General features: G+C 29.2%; 1 protein-coding gene across 1 annotated transcript in view; it reads right to left on the bottom strand.

Annotated features, from left to right (window-relative positions):
- The window catches only part of Prp40 (pre-mRNA processing factor 40), a 75,517-nt gene that overhangs the window by 57,387 nt on the left and 1,522 nt on the right, over positions 1 to 16,608 (bottom strand). The window contains exon 2 of the mRNA XM_067266229.1: positions 10,384 to 10,578. Coding sequence (XP_067122330.1) covers positions 10,384 to 10,392 — 9 coding nt within the window. The 5' untranslated portion in view covers positions 10,393 to 10,578. The remainder of the gene's footprint in view (positions 1 to 10,383; positions 10,579 to 16,608) is intronic.

Here is a 16,608-nt window from a genome sequence, read left to right on the forward strand (position 1 = left end):
TTAATTTGACAAACAAGATATAAATTTACAAGAAATTTTAGCTTTAAAACTTACAGAAAAATTTATTACAAAGTTAAATTATCATTATTTAAAGAATTTCCAAAAACCTTGTTTAACAAATTATTAGTTTTTATAATAAATTAACAATAAATTTTTATAAATTAATGTATAATTAGTAAACCATTAATTTTAATATATACACATTCACAAACACAGCAATAAAAAACAATTAAATATAAATATCTCTAAGTCCGATAGTTACATTAAAGCCAAATGATTGTTGGATTAGATCAGACTATATTACTGTTATTATTAATAAGAGATGGTACCTAATGCCCATCTCAAGACCAAATTATATAACATTTAATTATTAATAGTAGCAATAATACAGCCTGATCTAATCTGGCAATTGTTTGGCTTTAATAATAGAAATCATATTTACATACTACATAAAATAAAAATTAAGTAAAAAATTTATAAATATTTAGAAAAGAAAACATATATTGGCTATACATTATAAAAATACAATATTAATCAATCTTCACAAAATCTAATATACAAAATTATGGATATAAATACTGTTATTAAAAATACTTCTTATATTTCAAAGATGCAAATATCTGCAATATATTTATTTATGGATACTGTTACTTCTTCAATTTCAGTATTAACTTATTGATGTGTTTGTAATATAATATAATGAAAAAATATTGAGTCAAGCTAAAAGCTAAACAATAATTAAAAATACTAAAATTTACTAGTCTTATTCAAAATCTGACAGCTGGGTAGCCAAGGCAGTTAAAACATCAGCCTATCATTTTGGAGGTCCGAGGATAAAATCCAAGCAAACTCTAAAAAATTTTCAAGGTGTGTGTTCCAGATATGTTGAGTCATGCCACTTCTCACAGCCCTGCCATCACCAGTGCACAGGCCTGGCTGAACCCATGATGGGCATGGAAGAAGGTCTTATTAATGTGCATTCATAGCATGGAGATTTCAAAAAAAATCCAAAAATAATAAATCCATCATGATACTAACTTAATATAAATAATTCTTCACACACTACAAAAGTGCAACAAAACTATAATGTCTAAAAACGCTGAGTTTAAACATTGTCCAGATGTGAATGAGTGATTTAGAATTATAGACAAGGGACCATGAAAGACCCTTGAATTAAATGAATTACTGATTAATTCTAAATTAGTAATTTATGGGGAAGAGGAGATTCATTTATTTCTGATGGTTGCTGACAACAGGAGGAGGAGGGTGATTCTTTGATGATGAAAGATAGCATCCATTATTCATTTTTTTTTCTAGTCATCACTAAAGTATGTAAAAATAATTCCTGTTTAATCAAATCCATCCAATGAACAAAGTGATAATACAAATACATCTCACTAACCTTGTAATCCTGTTTATTTGCAAATGGTTTTAACTTCTGGCCTAATGACAAAATTATGGGAGGGGAATGAAAAAGTGGAAAATTTTTGCTGATGTAATGCTTGAATGGTCCCAAATCATATTTTTATTTAAACAACATGGTATTATAATGAATTACTATAAATATTTCAATATAATAATATAGGAAATCCTCATTAGTTTGAAATTCAAGGGATGAAATACGTTGTAAGCGTGACTTTGAATTATCTAAGATTTGCATATTTCTGCACAATATGCCAAATGCCACATAACTGATGTAAGTTATTAAGGAAATGGAATATGGCTACATAAAGAAAATGTTATTTTTGTTTATTAATATAAATAAACTGCAGGTAAACAGCACGTGTCCAGTGAGAACCTTACAGGTTACCAGATAAGTCTTATAAAAAGTAAAGCAGAATTCCTCAAAATGTAACCCAAATTATTTTTAAAGTGGCCCAAAAGGTAGTAAATTACCTAAATGTAGTAACATAGAGACTACAAATATCTCACTGTGCTAGTTATTGTTATAACTCAATCTTGCAATCCCAAAACTAGCCATATTTTATGAGATAAGAGAAAAAAATGGTAAGGTGAGACCTATGTTCAATACTCAAGATGTTATTGAAAAAACAGTCATATTGACCAGATTAGAGTTGTTCTTGGTATTGTTCTCTTATGGCATGGAGGCACTTCAATCTAAATGGACAAATTAACATATGCATATCACAGTTCAGACAGAATTTTCAAATTGAATTTCAAAAGTAGCTGTATTTTGAACTAATTGAATGCCTTAACATGTACTGTACATCTCTGTATTTTCGACTGGGAAAAAAGTACAGTTATGAACTAATGGGATGTCAAACTATCTGAGTTTGAATTAATGAGTATTTCTGTAATAGTAAATATGTTTATTGGAATTCTATCCAAGCTATTTACAGACTATTCAAATCTTCATTAGACTTTCTTTTACACACAATTATAAATTGTTTAGAAATTTCAATGATAGAAAATTACTTGTAATATTATGCCAACAGTTTAGAATATCAAGAATTTGCATTTTAGGATTTTAAATAGCATTGATACATTTTGTTACTAAATTAATTAATACGTGAATTTGACATTTCTAGAACAATGAAGATGACTTAAAAATCTGAATATCTATGAGACAATGCAAATTCTGTTAATATATTGAAACATGGCTCATATGGTTAACAGTTGATCTAAAGTAGTTATATCTGGATTTCTAGAGGAAAGCCTGGCTTGGAACAATTTGTAATGTAACTGATAATATGACCATCAATTTGATAGAGTTGCAAATTCCACTTTCTCTAACCTTACTTTTTCTAAATTACTGATAAAATTAAATCACCTAATAAATAAAATTATTAAAAAAATAAAAATACTACCTATTTATTATTCATAAAATTTTTTTTGCTGAGCTAAAAGAGTAAAACTCATTTCTTTAAAGTCATATGTATAAATAAACTTCTCTGAAATTCTTTGATTGATCTCAACGAAATTTGATATTGACATCAAGTCCAGGTTGGTGATGTCATAAGCTATTTGTAATCCTAATCAGATCACATTCTTGAGGAATATTACAGAAAAACTCTGCCATAAAGTTAAGCTGGAATTTTGGATGCTTACAAAGCACATATTTCAGTTCAAACATAAACAAATGCACATTATTTAATTTTTGTTTGGCATTCCTTGAGTTTTAAACAATTTAATGTCACAATTAAGTCTAAATTCCAACTTAACAGCTCTATATTTGTATATTCATAAACAGTGCTGGCTGGCAATGCTGAACAAGTATGAATCTATTCCATATAAACTGAATCAAATCATTCTGAAGCAAAGTTCAAAAGGAATTAAATTTCTAAAATCAGCCACTAAAGATATCATTGTTTCTATTTTCAAACACACTAAATAAACTTTAGTAGGATGATGATATGTATACTAAATGTAGGATGATGATATGTTAAACTTTAGATTTAAATATACATCTCACTCAGCTCAATTTGCAGATTGAAAACAACAAATGTGATCTTAGTTACTCCAGTGATATAAAATGGTCTACAGATTTGGCAGTTTTGATTATTGTTTAGCTTTTACTAGAAACAGTTATAAATTTTAAATAAATGACAACTTGTTCACAGAATTAATATCTATGTTACAAATAATGAAACAAAACACTAAAAATTCAAACATTTTATTCTATGACATTTTTATATATTTACATTATTAAACAGAATAGTTTAAATTTGTTTAAAATTATTTATAGTTTTAAACATACTGTATTTTCTGTTCATTAATTATTTTACTCAGATACATTAAAAGCAATAAAAAATAAATATTTGTATTTTTTATTCTATATAACAGGGATGCCCAGACTTTTTGCTGTAAGAGCCCTAGTTACCTACCTGAAAATATTGGGAGCCACACCTAATGTTCTTGGTATAAAAATAAAAATTTCAGAATCATAATGTATTTATTTTGACAATTTTGACATATTTATTACAATTTTTATTTACTCTTTGCTAGTTGAAGGTTTTTAAACTTGTAATGTTTGTAATGAAATTTTTAAAAATAACAAATATTTTTTATTTCTTAATTGAGCCACAATTAAGTCTTGAAGAGCTGCATGCAGCTCACAAGCCACAATTTGGGCATCATTGCTATATAAAATTGAAAGCAAAAACAGTAAAACCATTCTGTGTCAAATAAAAATATAAACATCAATTGAAACCCAATATTCAGCAACAACTGCACTATACACTCACAACTGCCCTAAATGATCGAGCTAAATTTGGATATAATGATTATAAATTAGAAATGAATTTAACACTAGAGTGTGGCGTTAGGCACCATCTCGTATTAGAATTAATAACTATAATATTTAATTAATTAATTTAGATTAAACTGGAAGAAAAGAATTGGCCCAAAGCGGGACTTCAACCCGCAACTCCCGCTTACCATGTGGACATATTGCCAGTTACGCTACCCGGACCTTCAGTCCGATCTCCTCTTCTATATATACCGTATTAGCCCGAATATAATGTGACTCCGAATTTAATGCGACTCCGAAATTTTCATAAAGATATTTAGAAAAAAGTAATACTCATAAAAGAATTCAAAAAAAGTAAAATTCAATCAGATAAGCATTTATTTAGGTAATTATAGCTATTAACACAGGTTACATTCATGTCAATAAAATTAAGTAATGTAAAACAAAATTAATATTACGTAAGTAACAACAAAAAACGGAAATGTTTATTCAGAATCTGAACTGTTTTCAGAATGAGAACTCATTGATGTCACATTGGTATCAACAGTATTTTCATTCACGCTTTCAGTCTCCCACAAAATGTCATCTTCCATCCCATTTAAATCATTGGAAATGCAGCATTTCTTGAAACCTTTAACTATCGATTCAGGTTTGAACTTCTGCCAGGCAGTCGCAATCCATTCTCCTAAAAGAGAGACTGAGTGTTTTTTTATTTTTCCTGAAGGTGTCAATGGATAATTGCCCGATAATAGCCAATTGTTGTATTCTTTTCGAAAATTCTCTTTAAATGCTTTATTAATCATCACATCCAAGACCTGCAACTGAGAAGTCATACCACCCAGTATTATTACAAGATTGGAATTCAATGCCTCAATTTTTTCCTTAACACTTGTCGTAAGGTGGCCTCGAAATGCATCAAGGACTAGCATGGAGCGGGAGTTTCTCAGAGAACCTGGCCATTTCCCCCATATCACATTCAACCAGTCTAATACCAACTCCTCTGTCATCCAACCTTTTTCTTGGACCTGAAAAACAATTCCTGGACACGGCTTTTCTTTGGGCATTGTTTTACGTTTCAATATAACATAAGGTCGAAGCTTTTGTCCGTCAGCAGTAACAGCAAGCATAACAGTAATTCTAGACTTTTCATAACCAGCTGACTTCAATAAGACCATTTTTTCACCTTTCTTATTTACTGTAAGGTCAGAAGGCATGTCAAAATAGACTGGTGTTTGGTCTGCATTTCCCATATTTCCAAGACTGTAGTTGTGCTTTTTGCGTAATGATATAACATGGCGCTGATAAGCCAACAATTTTTCATTAAAGTTGTTGGGAAATTTTTGCACAAGAGTTGTTCACTGTCGTAGTGATAAACTGTTCCTTTTCATCATTCTTCTACACCAACCCATACTTGCCTTAAAGTCCTTTCTAGGAATGTTTAAATTAGCAGCCTCTTCTAAAGCTTTAAATCTTATGACTTCACAGGATATTGGGCACCCTTCATTTTGCTTTTCTATTATAAATTTTAACACTCACTGCTCAACTTCATTAAACCTTCCTTTTTTAGGTCCACTAAAAGATTTTCTTGAAGAATTTGCAATCTTATATTTCCTTAAATCTTTTCTCCATAGGCGGATGTTTACTTCTGGAACTCCGTATTTCCTCAAAGCTCTCAAGTTGTTCGTTCTTTCTGCCTCGTTTGCAACCATAATTTTAAAATTCATATCGCAGGTTCTCCTGGTACCTTTATTTATTTGATTTATACTCTTTGATGAGCTTTTTTTCTCAACACTACTTTTGTTACTCATACTCATTTTTTATGGGCAATAAAGAAAAAAGTAAAGTAACCGTCGCTAGTCACTAGAGCAAAATACAAATGAAACAAAACAGTTGCGTGAGACGTTATCAAGCGGAGATATAGCCTTACTATAATAGCGCTATGCAAACAAAAGCACAGGCCTACTAACTAGATCACATAGTTGTTTTGAAGTGGTCAGTCGAGCTAGGAATTGGTCGGACGTTCAGTTGCGTTTCAACCTCTGTAGGAAAATGTCCTTGTTTATATTACATTCCATTACTTAAACCCTGAATTTAGTGCGAGTCGATTTTTTAATGGAAAATAAATGGTCGAAAAATATCGCGTTATATTCGGGCCAATACGGTAAGTTATATCTTAAACTTATATATACTGGAAGAGGAGATCAGACCAAAAGATCTGGGTAGCATAACTGGCAACGTGTCCACACGGTAAGCAGTAATTGCGGGTTCAAGTTCCACTTTGGGCCAATTCTTTTCTTCCAGTTTAATCTACTATTAATCTATAATTAAATATTATAATTATTAATTCTAATACAAGATGGTGCCTAATGCCACACTCTAGTGCCAAATTCATTTCTAATTTATAATCATTATATCCAAATTTAGCTGGATCATTTATGGCAGTTGTGGGTGTGTCAAATAAACTTATATTTACATACTAATATAATAAGAATGTTTAATAACCACTTAAGATTTAAACAATCACATTAAATCTCATAAACACTAAAAATTAAAAGTAAAAATGTCAGATTATCTAGAGTTAACATTCAAAAAAATTAATTTTACTTTATAATTAGGCATAAAAAAAATAAGAGGCATATATTTTTTTTTTACTATATATAAAATGAATGTGAAATATAATAATAACAAAACATATTGCATTAATAACAGATTTTAATTAATTCAATATATTATTAAAAATATCACTATTTTCAACATAAAATTATTATTCCTTCTATAACATCAAACTAGATTCAAATTACTTAGGTAGAATATCCACAGTTTGCATAATTTGCATGATATCTTCAAACATAATTTTTATTCAAATTTTACATTTGAATATATCATATATGATATAAGCCGATTCAAAATGTTCAATAAAGTTTTCATAATCAAATAATTTCACTAAACCTATTTGTAATTATCCTTGTTTTCCAAAAGATAAAAGTGATAGTACATTTAAATTTTGTCAATTGTCAATTGTTTATTTGAATTTAATCAATATCTATTATCAATGGAATCGATGAAATAAATTATTCAATTTCAGGATTTTTATGATAAATGTAAACATTAATAAAAGGTTTTCTGATGATAATATACTAAATACACCACTAATTAACAAAACCTACTAAAGTAATAGGTTAGACACAAATAATTTTGATACTAAAATTATGGTTAGTTAAATTTATTAATATTGCTTAATTTATATTATATTACCTGCTTAATTAGTGAGGTGCTTGCTAATATGCTATTACCTGCTGAAATTTTGTTTTACAAATAAATAATTCAGCAAGCAGAATTAATACAGTAGTAAACACTTCACTAATTTTAAAAATTTCTTAAAATTTCTAGCAAAAAAATATTTGTGCAAATTATATTTATTCTTAATCAAAACTTATAAAATTTTTAGCTGGTTTATTTCATTGTTGCCTTTTCAAACCACTTGATTATAAACAGAGACCAGCATTAAAAGCATCTCCTAATGAGTCATAAAATCACCAATGAAAATAAATATATATTTCAAACATTATTACTTATATTAATTGCATTTTATAACAACATATAAAATTAATTACCAAATAAACATACCCAACATCATATTAACATTACTATTCTAATACAGTAAAGTCTCACTTATGAGGTATACAATTTCCGACCACAATGAATACAATAATAGAATGAATGCAAGCTCTTTATAGTAAAGTTCATTTAAGTACTGTACAGTACAGTTTTAAATGGAAATGTTTAGCACCCATAAAAGGAATCAATATGTTTATGAAATAATAGCAAATGTTTTATTTAAATACTGTATTTTAACAGTAGAATTTAAAAAAAAAATCATTAAATGGAGGTCACTAAATTTGCAGAAGTGTCCAGGTGTCAAAAAAAGTGTAGTTAATTAAACCAATTTTTATATCAGGTTTATTGATATTTTTCTTCCTTTAGTGTTGCAAATAATGAGTCAATGACATAGACCAATCATTGCTGATTTATATAGTTATATTTTTACAAAATACAATCAATTTTGTGTAAAATTATTGGAGAAATATATAAATTGCCTATCTTCATAAAAAATTCCAAAGATAAATTTAATTTAACAACGTAAAAACACGTAAACAATGATAAAAAATATCTTCTTTACTTGCCATCTCCAATCACTAGGAACAAACTATTCTCCACAGTAGAGACGACCTTTCTTTAGAGGCTACGCCTCTGCCAAATTATGTAAACAGTCTAAAATGTCCATAGGTGACAATCTCTTCACAATTAAAAATATAGTACTTCTTTGTAAAATAGGGCTGGCAGAAAAACAGCATTAACAACATAAAAACACATAAACAATAATAAAAAATATCTTCTTTACTCGCCATGTCACTGTGGATATTTTAGACTGTTTTACATAATTTGGCAGAGGTGTAGCCTCTAAAGAAAGGTTGTCTCTGCTGTGGAGAATAGTTTGTTCCTGGTGATTGGACATGGCAAGTAAAGATATTTTTTATCATTCTTTACGCGTTTTTACATTGTTAATACCATATTTCTGCCAGCCCTATTTTATAAATAAATTTAATTTGTTGATTGTAAATAAAGATTTATTTTATTTGAATATCATATGTCAGAAGAATGCAGCAAACTGTCCCAAAACTATAGGCCTAGCAATAATTCTGTTTGAAATACTAAACAATACATTGAGTTTGAAAATGTAGAATTTTCCTGTTCTATTAGCCACATAAATGAAAATGTCACTTTTGGTCATGCCTATCTTAGCCACCAAAGTTAGGTAGTCATAAAGAGAGGTTTTACTTTGATATAAAAATGAATATGATTTATAATAAAAATTGATTTATAGTATAAAAATAATATCACAAAAAATATAATAATTTTGTAATAATAGAAAAAATATTTTTATTAAATTGAAGTTTGATTTTTGAAATACTGAAATTTCTTTGTATTTCAATAAAATATAATCATTTTCCTCTCTATTTTATACCATATTTCTTCAGCTCTAAGATGCATCATGATTTTGAAACTAAATTTCAAAATTTTCTTTTAATGTAAGGAAAATTTTAAAATAATTTTTAAAAACTTTGGTAACTAACAAGTTATAAAAATAATACAAATGTCATGAAATAGATAATGTTAGCTGCTCTATTTCTGTGCATTTCCAATTTCAAACTCACCAACTGCTAACTAGATAAGTAGTCCTTGTATTCTTTAGCAGCTGACATGTTCCATGAAATTTGTATCTAAAAAATAAAAAAATTCCATGGGGGTGAAGTAAAGATGAGTTTGGCCTGAATAAAAGGATTCCTTATCCAGTTACCAATTGCTATGTTTGAAATTTGTTTCCTATGGAGTGTGTGAAAGATGGCATTTAAATGTTAAAAAGGAGTTTAAATTAAATAATTTTTACTGGCAAAACTCATTTGAACTGATGTGAATGCTGAATAACACAGCCAAAAAAAAAAGAACCATGTAGTTAACCTGTGATGACTGCTAATTTGTTTGGACCACAAATTTAAGAAATTATTGATAAAATGCATCTCCATTTTGAGTAAAGAAAAGTAAAAAATAAATCTTAGAATTGAGAAAATATAGTAATAATATATATAATAAACAAGTTCCCAATATATTTGTATTGTCAAATGATCTCTATTAGATTGTTGATTATCTACCAGTCTATATTTAAACTAATAACTAATTAAATACAAATTTGGCTAGAGACAAGTCGTTAAGCCACCATATCATAATAAATTTAAAAATTAGAATTGAATTAAATTAAATTAAATTTTTAATTTAAAATATTCTGGAAGAAAAGAATCAGTCTGGAGCAGTACTCAAACCTACAATTCCTATTTACCATGTCCAATCTCAACTTCCAGAATTATTAATTAATTAATATGATGATAATTTAAATTGAAAATTAATGAATGAATCTATCAATAATGAAGTACACTGCTGCCAATATATTAAATATATTTTTATAATGGTATATTAAAAATAATTATTGTATCTTTAGTTTAAAAAAAGCATCATATTTAATAAATTCAAAAAAAACTTACAGTGTACTTGTTACATCTAATAAAAAAGCAAACAAAATATTAATAATTATTAAATAAAAAAAATTACTACAATACCAGATTCATAAGGGATTGGTGATACCCAAAACTTTTAGCACTTGGTTAGTTGATTCACACTTAAATAAATCTACGATAATTATAGTTATTATTTACACAAGAATCTTTTCAAAATACTAATGATTTCTGCAGCTTGTTAATAACAACATGCACTACGTAGTTTACTTCAACAGGGTGTCACCAACTCCTATGTGTCTATTTAAAAATTAAAAATAAATTAGATAAATTAATATAAAAATAGCTTCCTATTACTGCAAATAAATGATAAATATACATATATAATAATAAATAATAATTATTTTTCAATATTTATTAATTTAATAAACTATCTTTTTCCAAAAATATCAACTGTTCAATTTATACTGGATACAGAATTAAAGTTCTGACTTTCATATACTTGATATTCAAGGAATATTAAAATCATTAATTATTCTACTTTATAAAATTTAAATGTTAATATATTTTTCATTTCTAATTTTAATTAAATAGAAATGTATTAATGGGAAAATTAGTATTTTCAATCATGTGAATGCTTTAGAAAAAGCTAAATATAAAAAATGCAATGTTCATATAATCACTAAATAAATAATTAATTATTGTATATTTAGTTATTTCTAAAATATTAACATTAAAAAATAAATCTGTAAAAAATTTAATAAATTTTAATAAATTTCAAAATTTAAATATTCCATTAAAATATTATTCATTTTTCATTTAAATAAACATAAAATAAAATTTTAAACAATCACAGAAGCAAAATATAAATCTTAATTTTTGTTTTGCCAAATTTATAATTTTTGAGTTATACATGATATATGTCCTTTATATTATAATTTATTAAATGACAATACAGCTCTCTGTAAAACATATATTATACAAAATTGTAATATAAATCAGTATTAACTATTATTTTATTAATAATTATATATATATTATATAAGTCATACACTATATTTATTTATAAGTCATACACTATAGAAGATTGCGTAGAGAAGCCTTGGGATCAAGTGTATCTGACCCCACACATGAATTTTCTGCAATTAATTTCTCTTTGACAGTATTGAAGATCTGAAATGATTCATCACATAACCCAGTGGTTTCCAAAATGGGTGGTGAGTAAATCTAGGAGGCTGAAAAGAAACAAGTGGGCAGCAGGAGGGCACTGTAGGCAGGGCACTGAACAGTGACCACAGATGAAGGTTGGGATCACTAACCATTTTTCCCTTTCTTCTGTTAAAACAGGTAAGAGGAAATATTGCATGGTTTTTAGATGTTGAGAACAATGTACTTACTGATAAGGACATAAAGCGTAAAGTTCATAAAAAAGTTTATCTAAGATTATTTCCAGGCTTTTTTCACACAAGGAAAATGAGTTATAGGGTGTTGGGTATAACTTTATGGAACCAAGGGGACGGTGGCTCAAGGAAGTTTGGAAATCACTGATATAACCAGTACACTATACTCTTGCCTGATGCTTTGCCTACAATCTCATGATGCTTCTCTGCACAACCTCCTATGGCACATGACATGAAAAGCACCATATATTCATAATTAGTAAAAATTTGCAAGACTAATTAGTATAGAAACAAAGCAGAATTATATAAAAATTTATTATGTAATGTAACATAACATTTTTATAAAGAATAAGTGGAAGAACTCTATTGACGACTCAACTACACCTTAAGTTTGCCCGTTTGATAGGCCATCCTCAAGTTAAATGTGAAAAAATAATGGTGTTCTAAAAATAGAATATATAAATTCAAATATAAAAATTATGGAAGAATTATAACAATATATATATATATATATATACATACATACATACATGCATGAAATAAAATACGAGGGCTATTTTTTAAATAAGGTTCGTTTGTGAATGAGAGTGAGAATAATGAGCAATAATGGCAGTACGCATGCGCTTCTGCTCCAAGCAAGCTTGGCGCGCGTTTTGACGCCATTTGCAGCCATATCGTCTGTCTGTATGCCGAGCTGTAGAAGTTTAAAATGTTTAAGAAAATTGAGTCTCCCGCCGACTATAAGATACGATCTGTTATTCGATTCTTGAGTTCAAGAAACTTGGCAGCAGCAAAAATTCACCGTCAGATTTGTGAAGTTTACGGTGATAATGCTATGAGTGACAATAAAGTTCGAAAATGGGTAAGAATGTTCAAGGACGGGCGAGTTAATGTGCATGATGAGCCACGCCCTGGCCCACCTTCTCTGATTTCTAAAGATTTGGTTCGTGATGCGGATAACAAAATTCGAGAGAGCCGACGATTCACGATTTCAACGTTATCAATTGAATTTCCACAGATTTCAAGATCAGTTTTGTATACCATTGTTTCGGAGAAACTGAATTATTGAAAATTGTGTTCTCGGTGGGTTCCAAGACTGCTTTCTGATGATCACAAAACAAAAAGATTGGACAGTGCTTTATCGTTTTTGACTCGATACGATCATCCACACAGTCCGGACCTTGCACTCAGTGATTTTCACTTGTTTCGATACTTAAAGGAGTTCCTTGGTGGTCAACGGTTCAACGACGATGAAGAAGTGATAACTGCAGTCGTGGATTGGGCTTCTTCACAGGCGGCAGATTTCTTTGACGTCGGAATTCAAAAATTGTTGAGCAGTAAGACAAATGTTTAAACAAAAATGCAAATTATGTAGAAAAGTAGATAAAAGTATGTAGAATATGGAAAAAGATATATTTTAATGATATTTACAGTATTTTTCTTTTTATTAAAAAACGGACCTTATTTAAAAAATAGCCTTCGTAATAATCAGATGTAATATAATATATCATGTAATAATACTGTATAAAAATACCAAAAATGTAAAAAAACTAAGGCACAAGTTAGGCTCACTGAGCAACTTAAGGTGGAGTTGAGTTTCTATTATTTGCTGAGTGAGTTGTGGTAATTGAACTCTATTGATTTGTTAAACTGTAATGATTTATTAATATATGAAATTATGTCATCTAAAATCAAATATCCAGTTTAAAATCAATACTCTTAACATTTTTCTTTATTTCAAAATTTACTCTGAAGATAGAAATGATGCATCTAAATTTCTAAATAAACACAAATATATAACATACATATATATAGCTGTGTTTCAATAGCAACAAATCTTTGATACTCAGGAAATAAAGCACTTTTTAGTTTTCTTTATATGTCGTCTTCAGATCATCAGTAGAAAAAAATATACAAACATTGTTTAAATTTGATCATGCAAGCTAAATAAAATAACAGTAAAAATCAAAATATGGCCATTTACAAGATAAATAAAATGATGGTTATACTTGATCAGACCATAATCAGTTAACAGAAACTTCCATGTCAGATCAAGAGCTCTCAATCCCATCTGTTACCACTCCTCTTTGGCCATGGGTTCCTTACAACTTGGCAAACTTGATCAAAAAAATTAGAAATTCTCTTTATTCTAAGACAAATTTTTTCAATCTTTTGTTATGCCTTGAAAATTGCTTTAGCAAGTTTTACTAATTTTCAAGGCAACATATGAAAGTTACGGTCAAGACAGTTAATAAAACTGTCTTGTCTGTATGGCAAATAAATTTATTTATGAGAAATGAAATAATTACCTTATAGAAATTATTATTTATACTTAAACAATCATCTCATGTTAAAAGCAGAAACTGACACCAAAAACCAGCAGAAAAAAGTAACAGAGCTAATGTTTTTGCCCATGTTAAATGGTCATCCTCAGGCTAAATGACCCTGCAGCTATTAAAACAACAGGAGATTGCTGTACAAGTGTTAAGAGGGGAGATGATGTAAGGAAGAGAGAGGGAGGGGAAGAGAATAGAAAATTTACTGTTCATAGAACATCTTCAATGCAGGGGGAGGAATCTGCATTGCAAAAGTTAATGGTGGTATTTTTTTTTGGGCAACTTGTAAATTTCTACCTATCTAAATATCTGAGATGTGTTTGGGTAAACCTATATATGAAGCATGCACAGTCAAATGTTCAAATATTTTACAAAATTATAAACTAAATATTTAAGAAATATTTCTGTGGTTTTTAATAGCAAAAAATTACCAGTCAAATCTCCATACACTTGAAATTAACAGAAAATTGACAAACTTCGTTATCATAAAACTCAACAGTTAATACTTTGTTGCTCTACACCTTGAGTATTTATGGCTGCTTTTAGTCTTCTTGGCATAGAATGAACTAGTCTTTTTTTTTTCTTTTTTGTATCTAACTACAATAGAAATCCACACCTTTCTCAAGTTAAATGAGAAAAAAATATATCCTAAGCCAGTGATTCTCAACCTTCTTAGCTCCACGACCCCCAAATAGTAAATATAAATAAAATTAATATTTCGCAAATCCCCCACTCCCACCCAAAGGAATAACAACAGTAAGCCTTACTATTGCTAATTGAATTTTGACTGTAATTATAAATGTAAACAGATGCAACCATCACATTAATTTTTTTTTCTTTACATGTGTACTTATTGTAAGTAAAATGTTTATAAGTTTATAATAAATTATTTTTTCTCATAAAATGATTTCATTATTGTTTCCAGACCCCTCTTTAATATTGCCGCAACCCCAGGATGAGAAATTGAATTTTCAGTCCATGGTGTGTTACTACTGTGACTGCCCCAGCATAAACTAATGTATGAATGTCTGAGAGTGTAGAAATTGAATGAATGTAGTGTGGTAGTAAGTGAGTGTTTACATAATTTAGTGTTTTTCCTACTTCCTTCGACGTGTTGATTTCTGGTATTCGTGGTCTTTGTGTGGGATCTCTGCCTGTATATTTAGTGAGTGTTTCCTGAAATATAAGTGAGAGCGTATTAACTAAATCCATGTCTATGTTATCAGTGATGGATGAGGAAGTGTCTGTAGTATTATTAGTGGTAGTTGTTGTATGTGTGCTATTATCAATGCTTGTTGCTGGATTATCCTGACAGGTTACATGATCTTCATTAATAATGTTAAATGTTTCTGTCTGTTGACGTATTTGATCAGCAACCTGTTGTTTGATAAGTTCAAGTGTTGTTTGTAGGATAAGGTTGTTGTGTATAATTGTTCTTTTTTGATCACCAACATGCTAAACAACACACAATATGATTACAATATCAGACATGAAAAAACAACACAGTTTACACTGTCACATCTCATGTACATGGATGACATAAAACTTTATGCATCCACACAAAAACAACTTCATCAACTCCTACAAATCACACATTCATACACCAAGGACATACAAATGGAATTGGCCTAGATAAATGCAAAACACTTCACATAGAAAAAGGAATCCTGAAGAAAGAAGATTTTGCACTTGGAAATGGGGACGTTATTGAATTCATGGAAGAGTGTGAGTTCTATAAGTATTTAGGATTCCAATAGGCCAAACTAACAGAACATACACAAATAAAGCAAAGATTAATTAAAGAATACCAAAGTAGGTTAAATGCTATTCTCAGAACACAGTTAAATGCAAAACACACAGTTAAAGCAATAAACACATATGTCATCCCAGTACTCACATATTCTTTTGGAGTTATACATTGGACTCACAGATCTTGAGCAACTCCAAACAAAAACAAGAACAACACTTACTAAGCATAAACAACATCATCCTAAATCCACCATAGAAAGACTAACCCTTCCACATAAAGATGGCAGACGTGGCCTGATTGACATAGTTAACCTTCACTACAAACAAATACAGTCACTGTGAGAGTTTTTCCATAGAAAACAAGAAACATCACAGTTATATAAAGCAGTAACTCTAGCAGACTCGAATAACACACCATTAAATTTACACTCACAACATATAAAAAGCACAGACACCATTAAGCAATCGTGAGCTCAAAAGGCACTCCATGGCAGGCATCCTTATGACCTAGCCCAGGATTTTGTTGACAAAATTGCGTCAAACAGCTGGTTAGCTCGGGGATGCCTCTTTGGGGAGATGGAAGGATTCATGATTGCCATACAGGATCAGGTCATAAATACTAAAAACTACAGAAAACACATACTCAAAGATACAACACTCAGAGATGACAACATGCAGCAAATGTCACATCATGCCAGAAACTATACAACACATCACTTCTAGTTGCAAGCTCTTGGCACAGACAGATTATTTACATAGACACAATAAAGTAGCAAATATAATACACCAAGAACTTGCAAAGAAACACAAATTATTAGACATCCACAAACCATACTACAATTATA

Source organism: Centruroides vittatus, unplaced genomic scaffold (assembly GCF_030686945.1).
Source record: "Centruroides vittatus isolate TY-2023 unplaced genomic scaffold, ASM3068694v2 contig_2696, whole genome shotgun sequence".
NCBI classification, from domain to species: Eukaryota; Metazoa; Arthropoda; class Arachnida; order Scorpiones; family Buthidae; genus Centruroides; species Centruroides vittatus.